This window comes from Pezoporus occidentalis, unplaced genomic scaffold, assembly GCF_034315485.1.
Source record: "Pezoporus occidentalis ecotype Australia unplaced genomic scaffold, CSIRO_AGI_Poc_V1 ctg34, whole genome shotgun sequence".
NCBI lineage: Eukaryota > Metazoa > Chordata > Aves > Psittaciformes > Psittacidae > Pezoporus > Pezoporus occidentalis.
Window position 1 is genome coordinate 3,277,519 of NW_026915376.1, and position 27,128 is coordinate 3,304,646.

General features: G+C 38.7%; 1 protein-coding gene and 1 long non-coding RNA gene across 9 annotated transcripts in view; one reads left to right on the top strand and one right to left on the bottom strand.

Moving 5' to 3' along the window:
• BIRC6 (baculoviral IAP repeat containing 6) overlaps positions 1–27,128 on the top strand; it is a 173,177-nt gene that overhangs the window by 125,529 nt on the left and 20,520 nt on the right. For 7 of the 8 annotated variants that reach the window (XM_062629558.1, XM_062629559.1, XM_062629554.1 and 4 more), the window contains one exon: positions 22,252–22,462. In XM_062629558.1, the coding sequence (XP_062485542.1) occupies positions 22,252–22,462 (211 nt within the window). Of the gene's footprint in view, positions 1–3,806; positions 3,875–22,251; positions 22,463–27,128 lie in introns of those variants that run through there. The other variant, XM_062629560.1, reaches the window with a different exon arrangement.
• On the bottom strand, positions 728–4,073 carry LOC134169212 (uncharacterized). The gene is made up of 2 exons (XR_009966816.1): positions 2,770–4,073; positions 728–1,643 (listed from the first exon to the last, which is right to left on the bottom strand). It is a non-coding gene; the product is annotated as an uncharacterized LOC134169212 (long non-coding RNA).

Genomic DNA, 27,128 nt, shown 5'->3' on the forward strand with positions numbered 1-27,128 from the left:
TTGCTCTGCTTTATCAATTTATGGACGGGCTAGATGTAGCTTTGCAGTCTAGGAGAAGGTACTGAACTGATTTTTCAGAAATGCAGCTCCTCCATTGTTCCTCTGTGGCACATGTAATACTTAGAAGGGTATTTAATAAATTCAGTGTTTCGTTTTTGGTTTGTTTTTTATTGTATTTTTGCTCTGTGTGTGTGTGCTGATTTCTTATTTTTTCTTTTACTGTGTTTTTAATCCTAAGATCACGAATGTAGCTTTTCTTTTAGAAGATATATGCAAGATGTATTAATGTATACAGAAATATTCTATGATCTCAGACTGCAGTTTGGATCCAATTCAAAGACATACATAGATGTAATTTAAAAGGTAGAAACAGTTTCATCAGTTTCAGTAGATGGAACATGCATAAGAGCTGCAATTCTGGGCCTCAGTCATAAATGGTGCAAAAAGGGAAAAATCTCTTCAGAACTTGGTCCAGAAACAGAGAGTACACTCTTCTGGGCAGAGATGATTAAACCTGTTCTCCATGCAACACCGTGAATCCTTGTGTGATATGTTTTATTTCACTTGAATATTAGCATTAGGATGAAAACGTGAAAGGTTTGGGTTTTTTTACTTATGTTAAACACATTCTAAAAATGGCAATATAAAAAATGTAATTTATGATTTTTTTCATATGGAGAATATGTATTGGTGTGCCATTGTAATTATTAATATTTCTTAAGAGAAGTACTGAAACTATTCTTTATTTTTTCACAGCACTTTAAAGGATTTTTAATTGGGAAAGCACATTGTCAATATAGCATGATGATTTCAAATACAGATTCGGGAAAGGCAAGAAAATCTAACCTTCTTCAGCTTTCCACAAGTCTAATAAAAATGCTGTGGAATATAGTCAAGAGTTAAAATTTTATTTGTAATATTACAATTTTTGGTGTAACAGTGTTCTTGTTTCCACACTTATTATACATCAGTGTAAATTACGAGCCTAAATTATAGTGATCTAAAAAGAAAACCTTTTTGTCCGTTTTCTGGTCTCAGCTATGAAGAGACATGTTGCACAAAACCATAGAAAGCATCATGGGGCTTGCTTATTTGTACTTATGTATTTGATTCATCTCTTTCTATGTTTTCATTGCTTTCAGTGCTTACATTTCTTGCTTGTTTGCTGACAATCAAACACTGCCATCTCGGTTTCTGTTATTTGGATTTCATCTGTTATCAATGAGAAGCTGAATATCATCTGCCTTCATTTATGTAATTTAGCACCCTAGCTGGGCTCGCAGATGCGTGTAGCAGTCACTGAAGCAGTGCCCTTAGCCACACACTTTGCTCTGGAATGTTTTTGATAATCTTTTCAGACAGTGGTGGGGTTTTGTTTTAAATATAGTAATCATTCTTACCATCGCTGGTCTTTGCACGGTGTGCTGTGCAACTGATGGGCAAAAATGTCATCAAAGTGTGGTGTAGATGTACACAAAAACAATAACAAATAAATTGAGCACAGTTCCAATAATCCCAAGCAGGGCTAAAATAGATTCTTCTTTTTCCTCTTTCTCTTCTTGCCTTTTTACATCTTCCAGCGTTGTGATGGCAGAGGTCCCCATTTTTCCTGCAAATACCTTCACCAGTATTCTGGCAGCTAGCTAGAAGAAAGAAAGCAAATGATATATGTGGTCTGACAAACATGCAAGCTTGGTCTTTTAAAAGCAGTTCTGTACTTCCATACACAGTTTTTCCTGATGCTCGGTTTATTGAGTTGTATTCATCTTTTGTTTTAATTTTGTATGTGTGTCCATGTTAAAATTAATTGTTCTGTAGATTTGATAGGAGTGAAAAACAGCTTGATGCTTCAGCCCAATTAATATGCTTTACTATGAAAGAAATGCAGAACTTGTCTTTAGCCAGCTAATGTGTTTCCTTATAAAACAGGGAATTGATGAAAGCAGGTATATGAGCATTGTCAGATACCCTGAAATGCCTGGAGAGATTATGTGAATTTTCAGCTGTTAAATATTTATCACAGTACAAAACCAGTTGAAAATATTCATGTCTGCTGTCTTTGAATGTGGAAAATAGCCTCCTTAACACAGTACCATCGTCTTTTCTGATCAGTGAGCCCTAAGTAGGCAGTTGCGGGTAAGATCTTACCCTTTTATTTGTTTAATAAATCAGCTTTTGGACATCCATGCAACAGTAAACATTTAACAGAAAATGTCTGTCTCTTCAAATATAAAGGTAGCTGTTGTTGTGATTATATATGCTTATTATTGCAGTATGCCAAAGGACAGCAGTACTTTTATAGTAGTAAAATTCCATGCAGTATAAGAAGACTTCAGATATTTAGATGTGTGTATGATTTATTACCTTTTTTTGTTGCAAAAGTGAGGTTTATAGGTCATCTCTATTAATTGCTCTTGTACTCCTAATTTACAGTCAAATTTCCTGTAAAAATATCTTTCCTGTAAAATTATGTTCAGTGGCTGAGTGGCTGAGAAGTTGATCTTATATGTAATCTGCTATGCTGGTTTAGCCCTATTGATCAGAGATGTCTAGCCTTAAACCAAAATTTGATTGTGATTTCTACTAGTTCAGATAACCCGCAATTTACTGAAGATTTGCAGTCGCATTTATACTACAATAGCATTTTTCTCTCCTGGCAAGCATCTGTAATCATTAGAGATAAATGTATTTCTGCTATGAGTCTAAATTAAAGTCATCAGCTCAGAGAATATCTCACAGAAAGATAAAAAAACCAAAGATGTTTCTTACCCTACATTGCATCAGGAATAAAATGTCATCAGACATGCTTCTTACTCGTTGATTCAGTGGAAAACCAGGCTTTTATCTTCATGAAGAGGCTGCTCTCCTCACTCAGACAGACCAGATAGGAGCATGAACAGTTCCTTGATGAAGAAGTTTATCGGTGAGGGTAATAATGTTTATAGAATCGTCCAAATGACTGGCCTTCTCTCTCGGTAATCCACTAAAGCAAGTCTAGTTGAAAAACAGTAAACCCCTTTCTGGTAATGATCCTCACTGTTGACTAATTCTTACTAAAACTGAGGATTTTTTTTTCCTTAGATGATGCAGAGCAGTTTGATGCATGCTGTTCGGTTTTGTCTTGGGGAGAAAAAAATCAAACCCCACAAAAAAAAAAACAACCCAAACAGCTGCTGGGTTTATTCAGTTGTACTTAGTTATTTATTAAGACTTCAGAAAAAGCCAGCCTTTGATTTACTCTGTGGCAGCCGTCTGAAGAGGCTTTCTCACGGTGACACGCTGTAATTCCAAATGCAGCGAACTACGTGCAGTCACACTGTGTAATTTTAGTCCAGCCTGAAAAAGGATGAAAAGAAGTCTGCTTTACTGGCAGTTGTGTGAACGCTGCCACACACCTGCATTCAGAGCCTCTGGAAAGAATTCCAAGGTATTCTTCGGAGCATTGCATAACTTAGCCAGGCAAATCTGAAGAGAGGAATGACGGTGGCTTTAGTTGCACACTGTGGTGAGCTGTGACATTGATTAAACATGCAGTTGGCACTTGCTGAATAAAGAAGGAGCTACGAGCCACCCTTGCAGACAGTGAGTTGCATAACAATGTGGATGGCTCTGCTGTTTCATTGTCAGGCCCTGCACATTTTAATCCTGTAGTACCAACGCAGGAGAAAGTGTGCAGTGTAAGGAGGAGTAGAGTTAACTGTACTTCTGGGTTTGCTGAAGAAGTGCTGCATGACAAATGGTGACATTAAGGCATTCAAGCTGAAACAGTGTTTCTGCCTTTTGTCTCTTTATGCTTTGTTTGACAGGCAATTGTTTCTATGGGAAATGCTACTTCTAACACTTTTCCTTTTTATTCACCACCCAAAGAATGCAGGTTAGTGCGTAATTAGCGAAAACACAGACTTGCAGAAATATATTCCTGGTGTGATTTTATAGGAAGAAAAACACAATGTTTTTCCAGGTATATCAGAGAAGTATATTTTGCCTGCCCTATTGGAAAAGGGGGGTTGGGGGGAGCTCTGTGAAGTCTGCTCTTCTTCCCAATCTCTTCAGATAAAAAGCCACAATTTTAATAACCCCTACAAGTAGCTGTGTTCCAGATTTTTTTTATTCAGCCACTTCAAGCTAGGAAGGCTACCAGTGCTGCGTGTTTTTGTTGGTACAGTGCAGCTTCTTGATACAAAGGCAGCCACATTTTATATACATTGGAAAACTCATGGTTTTAAAAATACTTAAAACTATCAAGCAATTCAGAATTGAAAAGTACAAAAAGCTTATGCATATGAAAAATCAACACATAATTCCTTTCACTGAATTGAAACAGTAGGAATGGAACTAGAAACCTTGATCACTTTCCAGAACAGTATATTTTAGAAATTACAAGGCATTGTGTGTAATTCAGTTCTCAATAATCTTTTTGTGAGAAAGCAAAAGAGGGTAAAATCATTGCTTTAAATGCTTCCATTTTAAAATTAGTTTACTTACACATTACACTTTGTTTCTCATTTTTCTAAAGTATCACAGTACATTTGTTAGTTTCTCAATAATGGACAAAACTGTGTATTTTATATGTGCATTATTTGAATGTAAATACCATGTCTTGAAGTGCCATGTGTTGCATGGTTCTTGGACATGATTTGCACTTTATCCCGAAAGTAATGTTGCCTCAGTAGAATTGTTTGACTCTAAAAGAATTAAGTAATTAGGTTAAATCTTTCTAGCATTACTTCCTTAAAATATATTTTAATATGCCTATGTGGTCCTTCATTTTAAGCTCTTCTCTTATTCTGAGAAGGCTGCTGCAGCTTCAGTTGTTCCTGGAATTGTTTTCTGTATATGTATCTTGCGTGTATTCCCATATTCATTTAGATCTATTCAGGAGATACAAAGATGGTGGGACTTTCACCAGTGTATTCTGAACCATTCACATTGCTGAGAGCACGTCACAATAACCAAATTTTCAATGTACAATATTAACCCTCTAATGTTAAAAATCAAACCGTTTCCTTTGTGAAATTGTGCAAAGTGCATCTTTAATGATTAATGATGCATTTGGAGGGTAGGAATCTGTCACCTCGGCAGGACAACCATATAAAGAGTCAAAGCCAAGAGAAGAATTTCTTGCAATATTGTCAAGTGTAAATAGTGCCAGTAAACTAAATTCAGCAGCTCCACTGCAAATAGGTAGCTAAATAAGATGTATCCACAGAGAGCAGCAAAAGATTCAGAGTATTTTTCTGGCCTGGTTATTGCCATGGTTGATGTCTGGTATTGGTCTAGCTGTTGCGATGCAGTTGGTGCTTCAGTGGCTAAGGTGAACCCAGGGAAACAAATCTCTCTGAGTTCCCTCTGCATGCAGTCCAGGGGGAGCAACACATCCTACACCCCATGATTCAGATCTAATGTTTGCTATGGTCCTTGATTGGAGGCATTTCTCCCTTCCCATCTTTCTGCTGTATTGGTGTGCATGTCTGCGTGCACATGCCATGAACTGGTTTGGAAAGCAGACCCAGCCAAAACTAAATCTCTAGCACAATAAGAGGGATAGGACAGCAGCTGCTTAAGTTGTCAGTGCTGGCAAAGAGTCTCTGTTTAGGAAGAAAGAAGGAAAGATTGTCAGGCTTAATATTCCTCAGTTACAGGAAACTTGAAGAATTCATCCATGTCAGCTGGAAGGTGGTATTTACAAATGAATTCCTTATAGTGACAGTGCATTTCCAGTATAAGAACTACATGAGATTTCTCACTAGTGAAGTAATATAGGTTGATTTGAAAAGGCCTTGATCTACCTGCAATAATTGATGATATTTGAAAGATGGGGACATATTTTGCATTTTCTGAAAAGCAGCATCAGTTTAGGAGTACCTTTTATACAAGTCAGTAGTAAAACCACCTGTTTCAGTGTAAACATTGCATGGTTACATAGTGTTTGGGTTTGGACACATACAAAAATGTCCTAAATTTAAATCTGTTAGGTTCATCTAGGTGAACTTTCAAGCACTTAGTAAGACTTTGGCAATTCCTTGGTAACTGATTTATGTGATTTATGTAGTATTTGAAAAGCAGAACAAATTCTGTTAATTAGACGTCATTCTGTTCATTAACACTGGTGTTTGAGCATTTGTATTGCACAGGAATAGACCTTAACCAATACAAATGTATGTCATATTTTAAAGGTATTCATACTCCAAGAGGAAGTTGCCAGGCTGTCTTGTAAAAACTCAGTGGTATAATTCACTGATTTACAGCCTTGATCCTTAGGTGATCATTATCCTTCTGTATGCTACTGCTGTGAGTAATGTGGAATACCCATAACATCACATTTACAAAAGGAACATGTATTCTTAACCATAGTATAAATTTTTATTTTCCCCATGAATTTTGATGGATTTGTATAATTTTTCATACAGTTTAAGATTATTCTATATGCTGTATTTTTTTTCATTAAAATAGCATGTTTTGTGTCAGATATTGTTTACCCTTATAGAGAGCAAATGCTCTGAAGAAGAATGCATGTTAAAGCAGAATTTAGAGGAATATTTGAAGGAGAAAATGGAAGAAAAACTGTAAAGAGCTGTCTAGACTTAAAATCTGTTTAGGTTAAAATGCCATAATGAAATCCAAACGATCATTCGTAACATCGGCTGTCCATGAAGATGGTTTTCCCTTATAGTTGCTTTGCATTTCCCTAAGACACAGGAAACTACTTGAAATGTAGTAGCATTTGCATCCTGTAGGTGATGTGTTGTAGTTTTCTCTGACAACCTCCACAGACTTCCTTTTATGAGATCTCACACTTTTTCAGTCAAATTGCAGAACAGCAAACAAAGCTCTGTCTGTTGGGAGATGCAATAGTGTGTGCACATTAGGATGAACTGGTTTGCTTGGCATAAGTGAGAAGTGGATATGCCCACTCCTTCCTGCTTCCTTCGGGTTTTGTGGTGTTTTGGGGTTTTCCTTTTTTTTCTCTGTCTGCTGAGAAATAGGCAGAGCCACTGTCTTCTTTGTGAGAGCTGTTAGCCTATTTTTTATGATACAGATTGATGTGTTGATGCTCTTGAGTCAGCAGTGATGGGCATGGCCAGTTTGAGCTAGGATTCAAAGAATTTATTTACTCTTCTGTTGAAAAAAAAGAGGAAGAACTCTGATCATCTGTAGCAACACAAGTTACTTACAGATTTTTCTGTTCTTATTCACACCTCTTTCATGTGTTTCATTTCAGTATTGACATGATTATTTTGAGACTTCAACTATGTGTCTAAATCTTGTTTTCCCTCTGACTGAAGAACCTTTCGGTATTGTCTGGGGTTTTTTTCCTGATTTTGTAACCTGGTTACTGATTCAGAATATCCTTGCTTAAAAAAATCAGAATTCTCTCATAACTAACTGCAGGAGTTGCTCTAGTTTGTTCCCACCTGTCAGTCTTCACTTACCAGAAATTTACTTGTTTCAGTCGCTTACACCTGCTTTAAAATAGTTCTGTGTTAAGAAATCAATTAAATGGTCATGGAGTAGTACTGGTTCTTCTGCCACAGCCCTTTCGACATCAGCTTCTCTTAGCACCAGTGAAGCCCAACCACTGCTTTATTGTATGTCAATACGGTCAGAATGCACTCTGGTATTTTGTCAAGAAAAGTGGTAAGTTTGACAGTTGAGTAATAGTTCAGGAAAAAGGGAACCAGTCTGTGTTTGGAGGGTGTCAAGCGCGATGTCGCACACTTGTTTTGAGGGAACTATTTTAATCAGACTTATGGAACTGAAGCAACTCAGAAGTTGGTGACTGAATGTTCCTGAGTTAGAAGTGAGGGTTTAATCCTCAACTGTGTGTGGTGACCTTCCGGATATGGTAGAAAGGAATAATGGAAAAAAGGCAAGAGGCTTTTTTCTCTTCTTCAGTCTCTAGTCTCACACGGGACATCAAGCAATCTTCATTTTGTTCTTCTTCACTGGAGTCAGAAAGAATCTCTTGTACAGGTATCGCACCTTTAAAAAGCAGTTAGTAACTTCTAAAACACTTCGGTCATTATTCAGTGCTGTTCTCTGCAGCTCAAGAAGTTTTTGGTCAAATATAGTGGGTACCCAGGACTATTTCTTGACCTTGGTTTGAGTGTAAGTGAATGTTGGGTCCTTCCTGGGCAAGCAGGGGGGAAGCAGAGTAGTGAGAACTAGACTACTTCTCATCCTAGACTAGGATGGTGGCTCATGGAGAACAACAATACTAATGTAAGTTCTTCTTTCTCTAAAGCCCTTAAAGTATCTTACCTTGTGAGAAAGAGCAAATTTTGTCCATACAAGGCTTCGGATGACTGATTAAAACAAAAAAAAACAACCCCAAAATACCACCATCCCAGCACATTATTTTGCCGCACTTCTTTCCTCTGATTTATCATCTGAGTGTTGGAATGAGAGGATGAAATTGTTATGTCAGGAAATCTATTATTTTCTATTGAAAAAAGTTAATACATGCTTATTAGGTTTTCAAAACATTTAAAGTAGTGGTCTATTTCCTAGTAGATTGTGCTTTTGGAGTAGAATTCTAATAACAGCATTCTTTTTAAATGTCAAAACCAATTATCCATTTGAGTGGTAATAATATAAAAGATTTATGAAAGAACAAATTGTAAATTTGTACTTGTAGCTCTACTGTGTTGCAGAAACTTGTTGTAATTTATAGGGAGTAATTATGAAGTATGCATTGAAGCATCATGGCATTGAGATCTTTGAGAATTAAAAACCTGTTTGTTGGGAGGAATGAAGCAGCTTAGACTTGGCTTGTAATTGGGTACTGGATCGCAGATAAGGCACTTAGTCCTTTAAAGAATGAAGTTTACTTCAAAGAGCTAAATAGAAGTGGGTTTTTTTGACAAATCTTTATTTAGCAAAGATCACTGAGAGGCTGTAATTTCTGCTTCAATCTGTATCTGTTTCTGTACTGCATGTTGTTTTATATGGCTTTTAAACATAAATCCATTAACCAGAGAACTCTTCATTGATTTATACAGCTGGTGGTGGATTTTGCAGCTGCATGTACAGAGCATACTTCAGACAAGCTTGCAACCTCTGGCCCCTCTCACTTGATCAGTGAATTAAAGTGCATGTTACATTTTCCAGGGGGAAGGGAGTTTTGTAGGAAAGAGAGTCTAGAAATCAGGTGAGAAATAGGAAGGGTAAAGACCAGATTTCAGAGGGGTATCTTGAATCTCACCTTGTTCTTTCTTCTGCTTCTCACCCACATATTCTTTGTCCTGTTGGCTAAATAATGCAGAGTACTTTTCAGAAAAGCAAGAGTGGGCTGAGGTTTTATGGTCTATTTGTTTTTATGAGCCTTAAATCACAGTTGGTTTTTTGTTTTTTTTTTTCCCAAATGATGACTAAGCCACTGAAGCTGCTTTACAGCACAACCCTGAAAACATAAGTAACTAAGGTTGTGCTCCTCATTTGGAGATAACTGAATTTCTGGGTCTCTGTGGCTACAGGATAGCACGGCTGTCTTGAAAGAGTAAGCAACAGAGTGCATATGTATCTGAATCTGCCTGCCAAGGACCTGTGAGTTTTTACTGTTTCCCTTTGGGAACTTGGACAACACTGCCGGTACTAATGTGAGATATACTTTTTTTGGCAGCCCTTGATGCCTTGCTGTCCACTGTGTAATGTGTTTTGTGTAAAAGGAAACAAAGCAGTCCTGTTTGCCCTCCTCCCTCCCACAAATGCGTTATCTATGTTAAGAAGTTTTCAGAGAAATACAGTTAGATGCCGATGCTTGAGGCAATGATGTGTACAGGCCTACAAATCATACGTGAGATGCAGCTGGTGCTCTTCTCATTTCTGGAGTTAGTTTCTGTATGTTTACTTTGAATTATTCACTTGAGAAATAAAAGGGGCTGTTTGCTTCAAAAGCATTTGGGTTTGGCCATAAGTGTTCCATGAGAGTTTGTCTGCCAGTAGATTGTCACCATCTTGTCATAGCAGTATAATTTAAATTTCAGGAAACAGAAGAGGTCACTAGCATGACAGTTGAGGGCAGAAGGCGGTAGTGGTTCTGCCTTGTTTAAGGTGGAGGGAGCATTTAAGCTTTCCTGGTCCGTTTATCTTGTGTTAAGGTCCATGAGTGCTTCATTTGGAGTTCCTTTCTTCCCTTCATTAACTGGAAGCCAACACTGGTAGCTGTATCCCTGCTTGTAGGACAGGATTGGGAGTCTAGACTGGTTTTCCCTCTGAGGGTAGTTGGTAAAGACATTCAGCAGGCTGTTTAAAATCAGAGAAACGACACTGTGTCTTTCAAAATTCACAGAATAAATGTTACTGGGCCTGCCATTCATTCTTATTTTACTTTAGTCAGTACATCTCAAGTGGTTTTGCTTAGACTTGGAAATCGTGGTTTGGAATATGAGTGCTGGGTGTCTGGAATACATTGCTGTGCAGCACTGCATCCTACAGACATTCACAGACTGTGCTGGAGGTATTAAGAATTAATTTTAACAATGATGCCTCTCATTACCTACAGACTCAGTCCTTTCTGAGAGGAGACTGTGCCACCAGAGGAGAATCTGACAGTGCAGGAGATGTCCTGTGCTTCCGTGGGATGTCACAAAGCATATAATCTGCTGCTTTACTTTTGGGTTTTTTGACCTCTCACCTTCCTGGTGTTTGTTGCTAAAGACGCAATAACCACTTGTGGGGCACAGATGCTGCATTGGTTACGCACGAGTCTCCTGAAAGGAGTAATGAAAGTAATGCATCTTCTTTCTTTTTTTTTTCCTCCCATATTAATAGCTTGTTGATTGGTGGCAGCACAATTCGATAAGCTGCTAAAAATTTGTTGACTAAATCAGCAACCTTTTTCTTTCACTTCATGTATAGAGCAGATTGCCAGGGTTAGTTCTACATATTTTGACTTTGCCTTTCCTAAGAGCAAGCTCACTGTACTTTCAGGGAAGGGTTTTGTCAGATGAGGTGTGTAGCTGAACTTGCATTTGAAGAACTTGCTGGAACATTGAGGTGAGAGCCTCTCACCAGTTGAAAGTCTCATTTGGTTGGTCAAGTGCTTGGTCTTCATTATTCCAGGCCATAACAGTCTCACTTGTCTTTTATTTCTTCTGGGTTCTTGTTTTCTCTCCTGGCTTTTTAAATGAAACATTGCAAATTTCCTGACATTTCTCATATTCTTATGTAGATGCTTCCCATTCATGGTATTTCCTTTCTTATTATTATCTGAGGTTATTCATATTATTGAGTATAGGTCAAAGGAAAGAGATCTCTGTGGCTGAAGGAGTTAGTCTGGAGTTAATCTATGGTAGATTACTCCAACACACAAACTTCTGGCTTTTTTTAATACTATCTATATCTTTTTGCCCTCTCCAGAGGACCACTTCACGCATGGCTCATTAAGAAAACAGTATTATTTTCTTTTGAGTTAGCCTTTGGTGGTATTCCATAACATAATGGAGGATGATCCATTTCAGTAAGTGTTGCAGGAACTTGCATGAGGTTGCACAGAGCGTGCAAATTCTCCTATTCCATAAGATTAGGCCATAGAGATGAGTCTCCCCATCATATGTGGTTTCCAGTTAAGCTGGTTGTTAAATTTTCCACATAACTATTTGCACTCCAGGGCACTAGTAATATGCAGGGATTGCAAGGGGTTACCTTTCATTTCACTTTGATTCAGGAAGTCTATTTGTGTGTTTACCAAATGCCCATCTTGATATTTAAACAACCAACTCTTCTCTAGAATGCACGCTGAAGTGCTGAAGGTGTTCTTGCGAATGTACAGGGGCTCTGCCACCTTGCCCAAACAAAACAGATATTTGAGGTAGAATGAGATTCTGAAGTAGTCTCCTTTCTTTTCCCTGAGGACATGATCTTGTAGGTGTGCTCAGACATACGGAAAATTGGCCATAAAGCACAGGATCTGCGCGTCCTTTCATTCCAGTAACAATGTCGGTATCCTCTGCTGACAGTTAGAAGAGAAGGCCCAAGTCTTGGCCATTTTCCATCTGCTGAGGTAATGGTTTAAAAACCCCCCACAACTTAATTATCTAATTTTGAATTTCCACATCGATTTCTGCAGCATGTGCAATGAAGTGGCAGGTTTCCATCTCATTTTCAATTCCCATCTTACTCTAAAATGCTAGTGACTGCTTTGTGGGCTGGAAGGGGTAACGCTCAGAATAAGGACCATTTCAGGGTGGCTCCTTGCCCACTCCTGTGCCAAAAATAGTGAAATCACTGTTCCCTCCTCCAGTGCAGGGATGATGAAAGCCAGATTAACTTCCTTAAAAATCCTGCTCCGTGTTTCTAGAGTAGCGATACCTTTCTTTTCATCTCTGTGGAGTGTCCACACCTCTGACACTTAAAATGCCCCGATGCGGTTTGGGTTTATTTTTACTTTTTCAAGGAAGATTTTGTCTGCAGAATATGTAAATCTTGTTTTGTTTTGTTTTCCTACAGGAAATATATTTCTTATTTTCTTGGCTAACTGGAAGATCAATTTGACACTTGTAGCTTATCTTTAATATTAGAAATTACTGCTCCTTTTTATCTTGCTAAATGCCATAGTGAAGAGTTGTATTAATAGTGAAGGGTTTTTTTTCATCACCTAACCAGGCAGAAAACTTTATTCTCATGCTGTCTCTGAATGCTTTACATATATATCTAAATATCTTTTTAATATCTTTCATTTCTCTCTGCCTTTCTTTCTATCATTATGTATTTATTGGATAATGTGAAGCAATCCTGTAGCTTTACATTGATGCTTCCTTACGCTTGTTTACTAGATTTGATACAGACAGAATTTGTTTGTAGCTTCATGCCTTTAATTGTGTTTCTTCATATTTTGTTGATTTTAAAGAACTGGTGCTGGATAAAACAGCTGTCTTTCAGAGGAGGGATTCTTGGAAGTTGCTGTGGGGTTGGATCCCAGGGCAGTATGGACTTCTGTCAGTATTTTGCTCACGTCCTTTCTACACTGATGCATATTGGGCCATTTTTACAAACAAACAAAACCAATGAATGTAGAATTTTGCATTTTTAGTTTTCATTAATAATTCTTACTTAATGATGTGTTCCCGGCCTCCCATGTTAGATGGCTATGTAGCCTCCAAGAAGCATCCCTTCATCACCTGACCAACTTTTCAAGACTATTTGGAGCAAATGTAATGGCCGAGAGTGAGCTCTCTCACAGAGGCTAGAGTGTGGCATGGAAATAGTAATATCCCCAAAACTGGGAACCACACATGATATTCAGTAGTCACTTCTGCTTTAAAAGCTCAGCTTGTCTTTTAGATTGTTTGGTGGGGTTTTTTTTCCCTGTCCTTTGAAAATACAGGAAGCCGTGTCTGTTTACTCAACTGTACACACTGCCTTAATGAAATAATGCCTCCTGCTTTTTGTGGCAGAGGGGGGTGTTTTTCTGGAATCATGGATACATTTATGACAAACGTTTACATGTTGTTTGATTTGACTTGTAAAAGAAACTTTCCTGAAAATACTTCAGCAAATACAGTATTCTTCAAAAGCAAATATTCTTTAAAACTAAGCAAACCAGAAATAGTTAAGAGCCATGGTGTGCTCCCTTGAGCCACGTTACTACACTAACGCCAGATGACTGACCAAATAACTCGAGCAATGCATTTGCTTCTATAATTGAATAGAGTTTTGCTTTTATATTGCAGTGAAACTGGAGGTTTTTTCCAAGTTTCCTAGAAGACACTTAAAATGATAACAATGCCAAGACAAACCAAGATTGTTAGCCCATTACTTTGACACTAATAGTGGGCAATAACAGGTGCCTATAGGAGAATATAGGGATGGGGCTGACACAGATGCTGCCCCATGTTGCTAGTATGTGGCCAAGGGTGGTGTCTCCTCATTTATTGGCCTTTTCTTACATGAATTTACCCAATTACTTTTGAACCTGTAACAGTATTTACTGCCCAGCCTTTATTGTTGACCTTTCCCAGAGCTTAACAGTGATGTGTTGTGTAGTGTGTGTTCTTCTGCAAGTGGCACTATTTCTTCTACTGGTGTGTCAATTCCCTTGAATCAATTGATCAGTCCAGTTCTGTTATTTTTACCACTTACAATTAAAAAAAAAAAACCAAAACCTTTATGGTGCACTTCATTAGTCCCTGAGGCTGCAAAGTCTTAGTTGATTTCATTCTCTGTAGTACAGGAGCTCATTCTGCACCTTAGGTTGTTTAGTCGCCTTTCTCTCCTCCCTTTTCAAGTTCTGGCCTGGGTGTTTGAGAAAGGGTAAAAATGCTCCTGGTTTGAAGTGGTGGTACTAATGACTGAATGAAGTCTCAGTAAGTAATTCCTAATTTCTCTTCACTTTTTCTATTATTTGAGCTGATATTTTTTTTTCTGTTTTGACTCCAATGTGCTCAGTGCTGACATCAGAAGAGCAAAATTTTAAGGCTGTATCTGAACATTAAGAAGAATCAACTTGGAGCCTAACACTGAATTCAGAGGCCCACCCTTCTTGCATTGTTTCACTGCTCTGGCTGCAGGATTTGTAACTCATGGCCCATAAGGGGGCTTAACCCCTCCTCCTCCTGCTTCCATTATGCAGGGGAATTGTATTTTCTGGGGCCGTTTTTTCAGATGCTCAAAATGGTGCTGTGAAAACGTTTGTGTTATTCCTATAAAGAAAAGTGAAGGAAAAGTCCAGCCAATTAAATTATTACAAGAGGACCATATTTAGAAAGCCTTTGTTAAATTTTGACCCAAAGGCTCATGTTTTCTTAAAGAGGTCTGGTTCTGAAATCCTCTGTAGGCAATCTTCCCCCCCCCCCCATCAAACTGGAACAGAACACAGGGTGTTAATTAGGCCTATTAGAAAAGAGGCTTGCCCTGGGTTGATTCTGAAACAGAAAATCAAGAGGCAGCAGAGCATGACGTATTTGGAACTGACACTATTGCCTGCAGCATGGACCGCATTCATAGATCATATGCTTGCAAAGATGCAGTAAAGGGGGGCTGAGGGCAGCTCTGTGTTTAAATATTTAGCGAAAACATGTGTGGCCTTATTGGAAAGAGAGTGTGCCTCACTCGTGCTTGGCAGTGTTGGTGGGCACAAAACTGCCTCTGCAGGTTTCAGTTAAAAATACAAAATGAGTGTTTCCTTTGTGTGGCTTCTTTGTACAGCAGTGTTTGTAGCTACTGAGTCTTTAATATGATAATGAGGTGCTCAAGTCTTCATTTTAAGCGTGGCCATGAGGGTTAGGTTGTGAATAATATCCTGAAGGAGCAAAAATACGTTCTCAGTACTAAGCACATTTTGGAAATGGTATAAAATTGACTCAACTTTAAGGTCTTTTTGATATTACCTAGAGGTAAAAAAGGTAAAAGAAAAATGGGGTGGCAGGTGTGTGTGGTACCGCAGTTGTGATCTTGACATTGGACTTAAAAGTGTTTACTAAGTAACATGGTAATGAGAATGTCTTATTTTACTTTTAGCTTCTTAAATTGATGAGACTCCATGCCCTTTAAACTTTAGTATAAAAGAAAAAAAAAGTGTTTTGAAATACAAAGGTGTTTCCTTGGGGTTTTTCAGGGGAGGTTTAGATACAGTATAGTAGATTTTGAGCATTTGTACATTATGTGAATAGAGCAGTTTTGTAATAAAGCTGCTATACATAACTGTCAGAGGTTTTCTTTCACATTACTTAAAACAGAGGCAGGATTAGATGGATGCTTCTGGACGAATATTTGAGAAAGCACAGTCATTCATCTTTCCAGGAAAACATAAAGTCTCATTGAGATAGAAAAAAAATAGATCCAAAACAACAAATAAGCCTTGAAAGCATTTCTCGGGTCACTGGAAACTACCCAAGGCAAGGAGGAGGCATCTTGGAATGGAAGATGCGAGCATGATTATAAAATCAGAATTCAGTTTTGCCTGATTATAGAGATCAATTTGTTCATTACAAGTTTAAACCTGGGGTGGGTTTTTTTTTCTCTCTTCTCATCTGTTAAATGTAAGCCGTGCTCTTAGGCATTCACAAGAATTTCATGGATTAAATTTACATTTCCTGGTTGTAGACGTGCATTCTCTTCAGAATGCCTTGTTCTTCTGTTATTTCCTTTTAATATCCATTTATGACCCTCACTCTCAGTTTTGCAGTGGCAAATCTCTTTGAGAAAGCAAACGGAAGGGATGCAATTTGGAAAGAGTTTCCAGTAGGGCTGCTGCCAGCACACCCTACTTCCCTTCAGCAGAGGCAGAAAGTCAGTCCATGTATATTGGCAGAAGTAAAAAGAAATTGCGCAGAAGTAAAAAGAAATTGCACAGAAGAAAAAATAGTCAAAGTCTGTGGGCCTCTAAAATAACTGAAATTAAAAGAGTCCTTAAATGATGAGAGTCTGGTAAATGAGAAATGACGTACATGAGAGGGATTGAGAGGATATATACACTATATTTCTCTCTTGGCACAGAAGCAAGGAGGATATGCAGTGGGCAATGTCATGTATTTAAAGTTGGTGAAGTTGTCTGGTTTTTTTTTCCTCAAGTGTCTGCTTTGCTTTATTTTACATTAAGTTAGTAAGCTCCTTTGGGTTGGAATTCCTAGTTTGGTCACAGTGAGAATCGCAGTGGGAATGCTTTTATATCAGAAAAAGTAAAGCAGAACTTTTCATTCTTTTCTCACAAATTATTCTTCTCTATTTGTTGCTTTTATCTGCTGTTAAGTGTGAACATTTTTGATGTAATGGACATGCTATATTAATAGTTTATTTTAACATAAACGTGCATATTCTCTGATAGGTTTTAAATTCCTTTGCAATGGAAATAAGTTTTATAATCTTATTCACAGCCAGTTAAGTTGCACTGAGGATGTTAAATGAATTGCAAAAAAAAAATTTATTGCTGCTCAGTACTGTCAATTTAATGGGCCATTAGGCCTGGCTGTTCTTTGTTTGAATATTGTATAATATTAAAAGAAAGCAAAGGAGTATTAGACTCAGTTGGGTCATTACCTTGTTACAGATACATATGCAATTTAAGGTGATACCTTGATCCTGTGAAACTACCTGCCCTTATATGCTTTCTCATTACGCTAAGGTTGTAGTTACATATGGGTAGCCTTAGGTCTCTGCAAGAAATAGGGCTATATTGGTGATGAATAAACAGATGTGTGGAAAGCAATTGAAATGTTTTAAAATCACACACAGTCGTTGAATGTTAACCAGTTGTTTCCCAGGAGTAAATAGCCTGTGTCTAGAAGTTTCCAAACATGTGATGAGTGCCCTAATGCTTCATGACCTTTAGGTACGTGTGGAACACTGCAGTTTTCAAAAGACAGGATGCTTGGCAGTTTCTGAAAGTCAAGCCTTCTCAATAACTTCATTCAGGCTCCTCTTCCCTCCCCTGCCCAAATCAAACTGCTTGTAATTAGCATATAAGGGATATCTGGTTATATTAAATGTCTGTATTTTACCTATTTAGCATTCAGTGTCTTTCTTAAAAGAGGTTAACTGAATTGTAGTGATGCCAGTAAAACTTGACCTTTAGTACCCAAAGGAATGGGAGGGAGGGATAATACCTGATCCCACTAAACCGTGAAATGTTTTCCAGCTGTTTGCCATCCCTGCTTATCTTAGAAAATGGCAGTGACATTGCTGAGATTTCTGCGTTTCATAAACGCAACAGAAATTTAGACCTGCAGTACTTTCTTTATGTGAATTCTAAGTGTATATGCCTGCTGCCTATTGTCCAGAAAGGCCACAATGAATTTCCTTGCTAATTAGCAAGGACAGTAAGACATTGGCCTGTTTTTTTTTGATACATCCGCTCATCTTCCTAGAGCTCTTAATTCCTGCCATTAATAAAACAATGTGGTAGTAAAGATGCTGCTGCTGTGAGCCTTTAAATCAGCTGTCTATAGTAGCACTGGGGTTCCAAGCACTTCCAGAGCACTGTCATATCTTGCTGCCCACCCCGTGGTGATGTTGCCTCCCATCCCCGATCCCTCACCCTGGGCTGTCACAGCTGTCTCTTGGCCACCAGCAAGGGGCCATTTTACAGCTCTCTGGCTGCTCACGCTCCAGGTTCCACAGCAGTTTTTCCCTTGCGCTCTGCTTCATGCTCTGCTGTTTGAACTGGTTAACTACTGGTATCGCCAGAAGGTGAAACCTCAATGTGTATTTGCTGAATGCAAGTTGAAAAGCACGTAGGAAGCTCGCAGGGGAAGTCGAGTGGGTCAGGCTGTGCCAAAGGTCCCAGGCACTGCTTTAAGAACTTCATTCAAAACAATACTGTTGTCACCAAGCAGCCCTGTCCTGCGGACCCTGTTTAGAGCAGACAAGGAAGCAGGATAAAAACTGAGTGGAGATCCCTACTCTGAGTCTAGTAATAGAATAATGTTTACCTCTCTTTTGGTAGAAGTAAATGGCAAATGCTCAGGACACCTAGGAGAAGCCGAGATAGTCTCTCCTGGGCAGCAGTTGTGTTTGGGAGTCAACAAGGGGCAGCTTCTGAACTGGTCCATGGTACAAGGAGGTTGTACCTTCCTCAGCAGTTCACTGCCCTGCAGAATCAGTGAGCACCAACAGCACAAAAATGGGCAGAGGTGAAAGACCCCCATGTGTGTGAGCCTGACAGCCAGGGCAGTCCAGGCACACGTGGTGTCGGAGTCTTGAGAACACCAAACTGAGCTGTTTGCAGAAGGAATTTGTCATTGTTTAATAAAGGTTTTGACTTTGGAATAACAGAGAATCCTAGGTAATATATCCTTCTGTCATTTTTACGAAGCCAAGAATTTAATCTCCTGTTTTCATTTTCTTAGGAATGCTGTGTGTTTGCAATTTGGTGTGCTTGTATGCATTCCCACAGAAATCAAATAATGTTAGTGCCTTTTTAACAACTGAAGTACCCATAAAAAAAATTTCTCACATATTTCAGATGTGCTAATGCTATTCAAATTCTAGCTCTGCTATAAACAAAAGTATCTTTCTATTTTGTGATGTGTTGGATTTTCTTTCCTACACAAGAAGCTGCCTTATTTAATTCAAGTGAAATGTTGCCCGACTCACTCAGGCAGAAAGAAGTTGGGTGTGTTCCCAAGCAGTAACACACTTGGAAGAAAGCAGTGGATTACATTTAACACTTGGTTTTCATTGAAGTTTGTATTTGCTTAAAATCCAAATTGCTGGCACCTTAGTTGGTAAGATACCTTTATGTGAGGATGATAGTCCAAAGGGCGCATTGCTTTTATTTAATGGAAATAGGATTTGTTCATTTGCAGATTTATATTCTGAATTTTTATTCATATTTTTAGTGTTTTAATTCAGTTCCTTAAAAATACTTTGTTACAGGATATAAATTGTTTTGTTTTTCACACAAAGTCTTCTGAAATACTCCCATTATACATGATATCTAAAGGGAAGACCTAAATCCCAACTATCTGAATAGGCTGCAAACACTAAAAGTGGTAAAGATGATGGTGGCACCTGAGTGGTACAGCCCAAACACTGAAGCTGTAGTCTGAACGCTTCTGGACTCCAGGAAGGTGCTGTTTGGGTGGCTGCAGGTACAGCTGGCCATACCAGGAGGAGGTAGACAAGTTGGCAAACAGTGGACCTGGGCCAGGGGAGTATTTTACAGAGTGTCTCAGTCCTAGTGGCATAAACATAGTGTCTTAAAAATTGATTGTTGTCCAGTTTGGAACATCCAAGTACATGTAAATGGATTTAAAAAACGCTCGTCTTCTTAACCTATTTCAGAAAGCAAAGCTGTGTCTGCAGATGCATACTTTACTAGTCATTTTGGCATTCCCTTTCATTGAAAGCAAAGTGGGCACAAGGAGTAGGTGAACTGCCAAATAAAGGTAATAAACTGTAATTTGCCAATTTTGTGTTCTTTACGGCAAGTTTTTCTGATACTTACCCAGTCTTGGTAAACATGGTTTAGGATTTAGATTGGGGATGAGGGAGAATTCTGGCATTTTGGACAGACTTGCATGGGTCATAATCCTTACTAAGCATAATACAGGCCTTGGACAAAAATAGCATAAGACGCATAGTGGTACCAAGAAAGTGAGTTTAGGAGAGTCTAATGTTAAGGTAAAAGAAATTGGTAGCTGTTCCCTAAAAGATTGTTTAAATTGAAACCAAGTGAATGCATTTCATATGTTTCCCATGGGAACAATTGCAAAGCGGTGCAAGTGAGTTGAATTTGCTAAACGCAGAAATCTCTCCTGTCTTTCTGGAAAACATTCCCATTTTAAAGTTACATCAGTTCAGTTTCCCTCATGACAGTAATTCTGAATTTAACTATCCCATTTAGCAAGGGAGAGGGCAGGCAAGCATTGCAGGATTTCCAGTTCCGTATTCTGGTCTCATGAAAATTTCATGGTTAAAATAAATAAATAAAAGGTTTCCAGAAGTGAAATGGTGTGATTATCTAAGAGGTTGTATCTCTCCTGCACTCGCTGCCTCTGTAGTAAACAGCAATTGATTACATGGAGGAGCTGCTTCATTGTTAGCACTGCAGGCGGGAGGAGGTTTCTGATGAGGGCTCTGTGTGGTTTTAGGATCTCCAATTCTCCCTTTCTTTTGCCCTGCTATGCCCTCCCCCCGTCCCCACCCCCCTTTTTTCTCCTTTTTTTCACTTCTTGCTTAATTTCACCATGATCAGATCTATTCATGTTTAAGGCGATTTTACATATTGTGGGGATTTTTCTGTGGGCAGTTACTGTTCCCTGGAGACCGAGCGTTAGGAATGGGTATATATAAAAATACATAAAATGTAAGGATCAGATTATTGAAACTGATTTTCTTAATGCCAGTGTTCAAATTCAGTGGAGTTTGCTTTAAATACATGGGATATTTTGACACAGGATATTTTTAGAGCCATGATATTAAGCCTGACACAGTAGTACTCTGTTCCAGTAAATTTTCTTCCTGTTCACCACATCAGAACTTCACCCAGTGAAGACTTTGTGCCATTGTAAGTTTCAAAATACAAATAGCAAGCTGTTGATCAAAGAACTCTTTGTAGAGAGAGAGAAATCTATGTTTAAACTTGGATAAACTGGCTTGTTGAATTTTGCTTGGCTATTTATACTGTCCCATTGTGCTGTATTTAGAGCTAAGGGTTTGGTGACAGAAGATGAAAGTTTGTGATCCGCTTTTAGCTTGGAGGATGAGTGCTCAATGAAATATTAAAGGGTTCTTCTATGGTTTGTTCTGCCCTAATGCAGGTTGTTGGGGCTTTTTGTTGAGGTTTTTTTTGTTTTTCTGGAAAATAACAAATTTATTTTATCATAAACTCAGTCACTTGTAAATACTTTTCACTAGAGCAATTTTTTTTCTGCAGTTAGGTTAAAAATAGCGTGTCCTAGGGACAGAGGAGGCAGCTGTGTTAAAGTATCTGCATATTGCTACATTTCCAGGATTTCTGTTAATGATAGAAAGTCAGTTGAAATGACATCCGTTATGTATTTCTCCAAGCAAGTGGAAAAGAAAAATAAACAATGTGGTGCTGGAGAATCCACTCAAATTGTGTGTCTCTGCTTGTCTTCTCCTCAGAGGAGCTGATGTCCACATTCTAACCACAGTTCCTTCTGTGATACATATACATCACACTGGGCAGCACTAAGGCTGCCCACCTAATATATGTTCTTATTCATGCTTACTGCGTGGTGGTTCATATATATGCAGATAAAATCTGCATCATTTTCAGAGCCTCTGCATGCTCTGAGGAAAGCATGATACTTTCTCCATGAAAAGGAGCAAAGCTAAGCTTCTTAGTAGGTAACTTCATTTATTTCATGACCATAAATATTCTGCAGTAATGCAAACAACTTTTCCCAAAGAAGATAACTATAAAGTGGGTGATATGAAAGTCTGTCTTTATTAATGCTTATGCTGTTAAAATCAGCAAATGCTACCCTGCTACACTGTAAATTACAGTTTTTCCTCTGTAGATACTTGTTTGCAATTACTGTTGACGTACAACTCTAGCCAGGATTGTCTATTAGGCTGCTAGAAATGAATATAGTGTAGGGTGATCCTGTTCCATACCTTGTTAGCACTTTTGTCTTCTTATATCTCCTGCTAACCTTTGTTTTCCAGGTATCTTACCCAGTTCTTTCTGGCTAAGTCCATTAAAACACAAATTACAAATGCCGATTACAAAATACTGTATTTTTATCATTTAATGTAATTAATATTTTAATAACAATTAGAATCTAACTATTCTATTTAAAACATCTGTACTAAGATTTTTGTAAACTGTTTTTCTCTCTTAAGTTTTGGATATGGCCCGACATGTTCCCCTTTACCGAGCTCTGCTAGAATTACTCCGTGCTATTGCCTCCTGCACATCGATGGTACCATTACTGCTGCCTCTGTCAGGGGAAAGTAGTGAAGAGGAGGAGGAGCAGTTGGAGTCACAAGCTTCTGTTGGGACTTTGCTGGCTAAAATGAAGACCTGCGTAGATACCTATACCAACCGACTGAGGTAATAATTTTTATCATTCCTGACCTTCATTTAAACTGTATTTTATACTTCCATATTATGAATCTAGAAGCAAGAGAAGATTTAGTTCTGTATATTTTATCTGAATGGGTGCTGCAGTCTGGAGTGAGAACATACCATTGTTTGATACAGATTTATGCTTGGATTCTGGTTTATTTTACTATTTACAAAGAATTTTTTGTACGACACGAAGCAGCTGGGGGAGGTTTGTGTGCTTCTGCCACTTCACTGCTAACTGCAAATGCTGCAACACAAATTTTCATTCCTTTCTTTCAGTAATTTTCTGCTTCCAGCAATTAATTGGTTTCTTGATTCTGTTTACGTGCTTCCAATTTAAAGATGGCTTGTTAGGAAATAATACCGTCCTTCCCTGCAAAATGTAGCGCTGTCCCTCAGCATATGTGGAGATGTCGTGAAAAGAAAGTCAATATAATGTCAGGAAAAGGTGTCTGTAGAAATTCTTCCTCCCACTCTAAACCCAGTACCCGAGAGATTTTTCAGAGCAGCAATCCCATTGTTGGGAACTCTTTCTAGTACCTCCTGATGTTCTGGTCTTTAACCATGAATTTCTTTAATCCTTCTTGACTGAGATTGCTAATCTTGCATATCAAGCGTGTAATGTACCTGCAGTGGGTTGGTTTTTTTTGCTGTCTTAATGCAAAAGAAACAGAAAGGACAAATAATAGTTAAGTTGGATTCCCACCTAAAAATGTCAGCATGTGCTTGCTGGCAGTATTATGCAGATCATTGTATACGTAATCTTCTTAAAATAGAAAATAAAATATATTTGGCTTCTGTGTAATCCCTTCGCAGTATAGAATTGTCTACCACACTTACTTTTTTTTTGTTAATCTGGTCACACGTGAGCCTTGGATTTAATGAGCATGGAAACCTCTATCTTCTCATGTCACTCCCCAGGCTGAAGTCTAAAAAGTTTCTTTGTGAGAGTGGCACATTACTACCACTCGTAAGATCTTTTTAATTTGGTAAAATAAAATAATGCTGTGACTAGTTCTTCAGTGTCAGCTTAGGGTCTGAAAACAAAGAAGAATTCTAGAAGCACACTTGGTATTATCTCAATAATTGATAAATTTGATAAAATTCCATGGTTGTTTCAGTTACATTATCTAGTCAGTCTTCTTGTATGACTTTGATATATCTTGTCTTTCATTGATTGGGTTAAGCATAATACTGTTTGTCTCTAAAGCAGTGTCTAAGCAAGGATGAAAACACCAACAGGGTGAGCAGCCTGGAATCATCGGGGTGGAAAGTTTTAATTCTCAGTATTTTAGTTGGAGGTGTGCCAGCAATATAAGCAAGTGTTGGCATGAGTTTCTTAAATGGGACAGTCTGCTGCCCCTTTTAGGTCAAATGCCAGAACAACAACATAATTATGGGATCTGCTTTCAAAGACAAGACTTTCCTTTGCCTGAAGAGCAGTTCTACTTGCATGTCTACCAAAGGTCACCTCCAGGTTGGAGCAAGTGTCTACTTGGTTCCAGACTTTAAGAGGAACAGTTTTGGACTGTCCATTTGATTTTATTTACTTTCAAATGTCATAATATTCTGTTAGGAAATTGGGAAGTTTCTGGATAATGGAGAAGACATTTAGGTACGAGGTGATTTCTCACGACTGCTAGGACTGCTAGGGAGTCAAAAGCCATCACTAGTCTGAGCATGGTCATGCTTGTGTAATGGTTGCCACTGGGGCTGAGTTTGAGACATTTGATTGCTGTGATGGCAGAGCTCTGTGCCACGTAGCAAAGCAGGCTCATCTGAGCCGCCATCTGCCAGGGGAGCTTCATGGCAAATTGTTATATTTGGCAAAATAAGCTGCTGCTTATGTTACAGTGTGGAGTCTAGCAAGCCCAGGTCTAAAATTCCCAGCTGTGCTTTATCTTTCCACATCACTTTGGCCACCCCCACGATAGCTGCTTGAGGGAGATCTGAATTCGGTCATCTTCACACTTCTATCACTTGTCACGCTGCTACTGAGGGTTAATCCTGCACAGTTCCAAGATTGTCTGAATGTCAGATTGTTGTTATGACCTGGATGTTTTTTCTGTAGCATGAGGATGCTGGAATACAGCCAGGTAGGCCCAAGGCATTTTCCCTGCTCCAGCTTTTCACTGTCTTCTCTGGGTTTTTTTGCAGAACTACTATGTGAAATGGTACATTTTGCAACCAGAAATTTTTCTTTATCATTTGGTACCAAGAATTGAGGCCTAATTTTATCTTTTTTTTCTTTAGAAGACAAAACTGTCCATTTCTTTCACTGTACTCTCAAACCTCCGTTCAGAGCTGATGGTTGGCTGTGAGGATCTGTCCTGCAGCCTTTACTGGTTTGCAGTGCTTCAGCATAGTGTCTGTAAATGCAGTTCTGGAAGTCCCAAGGAGGAGGATGTGGAGCCAGCTCAGAGGAGGTCACGAGCTTTCACCAGTGTTTATCTGCAAAGGCATGGTCCCTGGCTTGTTTTGCCTGATTTCAGGAAGTTAGTTTAAGAATCTGTGAATTACTGGAAGGAACAAGCTTCTCTTTGGTACCTGTGGAAAACCATGAGGGCAGGGTGATACCCCTGGTGCGAACCCATGGCAGGTTTATCCCAAACCAGTGAATGTCAAAACTGAGCAGAAGTCTGCCATAAGCGCTGTCGCAGTAGTACACAGGGGCTGGATGGTTCATTCCCTTTATTTGGTGAATACTTTGGTAAAGATATTGTTCCATATCGTCACATTTACCTCAAAGTATCAGACATGGATGAGTAAGTATTAGTATTGGCTTTAAAAATTAAAGTTGCCCTGGGAGTGTATCATTCATTATTCATTTGGCACAGTGTGAAGAGAAGGCTGTCATCTTCTAGCACAAGCTAAATTAATGGCTTAAATTATTAGCATGTATGCTGCTGTCTCTTCCAGCAAATATATTGGTGACTGTCATCCCTTTAAATAGGAGGTGACATGATTTTGTCTTCTTCTTCTTCAGTGCTTGAAAAACTGCGGAAGTGTCTTAAGTCTAAATTAAGTATTTGGCTCCTCCTCTACTTCGAAAACTGTAATGTTTAGATAAAGGCTTGGCCTGTGCTAAATAACTGCGTTACCTTTTGCTCCACAAGCAGAATCTTTGCAGAAAGAAATGTACAGCATAATGCAGACCTTTAAGTGTTTCCCAAAAACAGAGAACATTTACAGCAAAATATTCATATGGTTGTGTATTTGACTGTAGCTTATTATTCATGAGTAGTATTCATGAGGTTCTCACATTTCTTTGTAATACCTTTGAAAAACATACTATCAGAGCTCAGGAGTTTGGCAACACCATGAGGTTATCTGCATGCAGAAATCTGTATACAGGTTGCTAGAGTGCAAGGAAGGAGCTGAAGGATCTTACTGGCTTTATCGCTTTGATTTTGATTTCATCTCCTCGTTCACATGTTTTTGGCAGAGCCCTGTAATTCCCAGCAGCTCCCTCTCTCCAGCTGGGACTCCACTTGTCCCTCTGAAACACTTGTGTGTCTTACACACACCTTGGATAGAGCTCACTGCAGCTCTGAATACAGATGAGAGTACAGCAGCGATATCAAAGTGAGATGATGCCAAGAAGGGAGGACATTTCCGCAAGTAATAATTTGGTCTGCCTGTGTTATACAGGCTCACAAATGGTCGAGTGGTCACCAGGATGCTCTTCTTGTGTGCACACAAATTAATACCATGTGTTTCAGATTACACTAAGAGATGGGTTTATGACCCAAAAAAAGTCATCTGCAGTAATGCTGTAATTTTGTCCTGGGAGTAACATTTGCATTCCCCTGAAATTCCAGCTTCCCACCTCCAAGATTGAATCTACCAAAGCCCATTAGTATTTATTAGTTGGGATTCATACAGCCAGCTGCAGGGCCACTGTGGGCTTACAGATGCCAGAAGTGACTTTGACCTTGGTTTACTTCGTGTGTTCTAAGATACACCAGTTGGTCATTTATATGTAAAACCCATTTAACCTTTTACAGGGCTTTGAATTACATCTGTCTCACCCCTTTTATAGCTATATGGTTAAGGAAACTATATAGACTTTCAGATTTACCAGACCAGGGCATGTTGTTACCTCAGGGAGATGGGAATACGGACCAGCTTCACGACCCTACCTTCAGTCCCAGAGCTGGTTCACATAAGATTTTAATTTTGCCGTGTACCTAATTTATTTTTTCTTTGTAAAATTGCATTTATTTAATAATTATGATCAACCATGTTTGAAGAATATGATTTTAGAAAAGGCTGCTGTGGTTTTATAAAAGAAATACAAAATCAAGTGCAGTAGTTCATGTCTGCAGTGGAGTTCAGTTCTGTCTCAGGTGGCAAGTGATGACAAAACTGTGTGAACTTTAAAACTTGTAATCGGTGTGAAAGTACATAGCACTGGGGAGCCTTTGACATATTTGCCTGTCTAGAGTCTAGGGAATTAGTTGATTTTTCCCATATGGTGATTGTAAATAAACTGAGAAACTGTGAAGTACTGTTAAATATCTCCAAATAGGTGTGTACAACACTAAATATGTAGAGACTAAGAGAATGTAGCAGGCAGCATCGTATGAAGCGTGCAGGATTAATTGTATTAAGTTGGTATTCTTACAGCAAAAAAAAATCAGGCAAATAA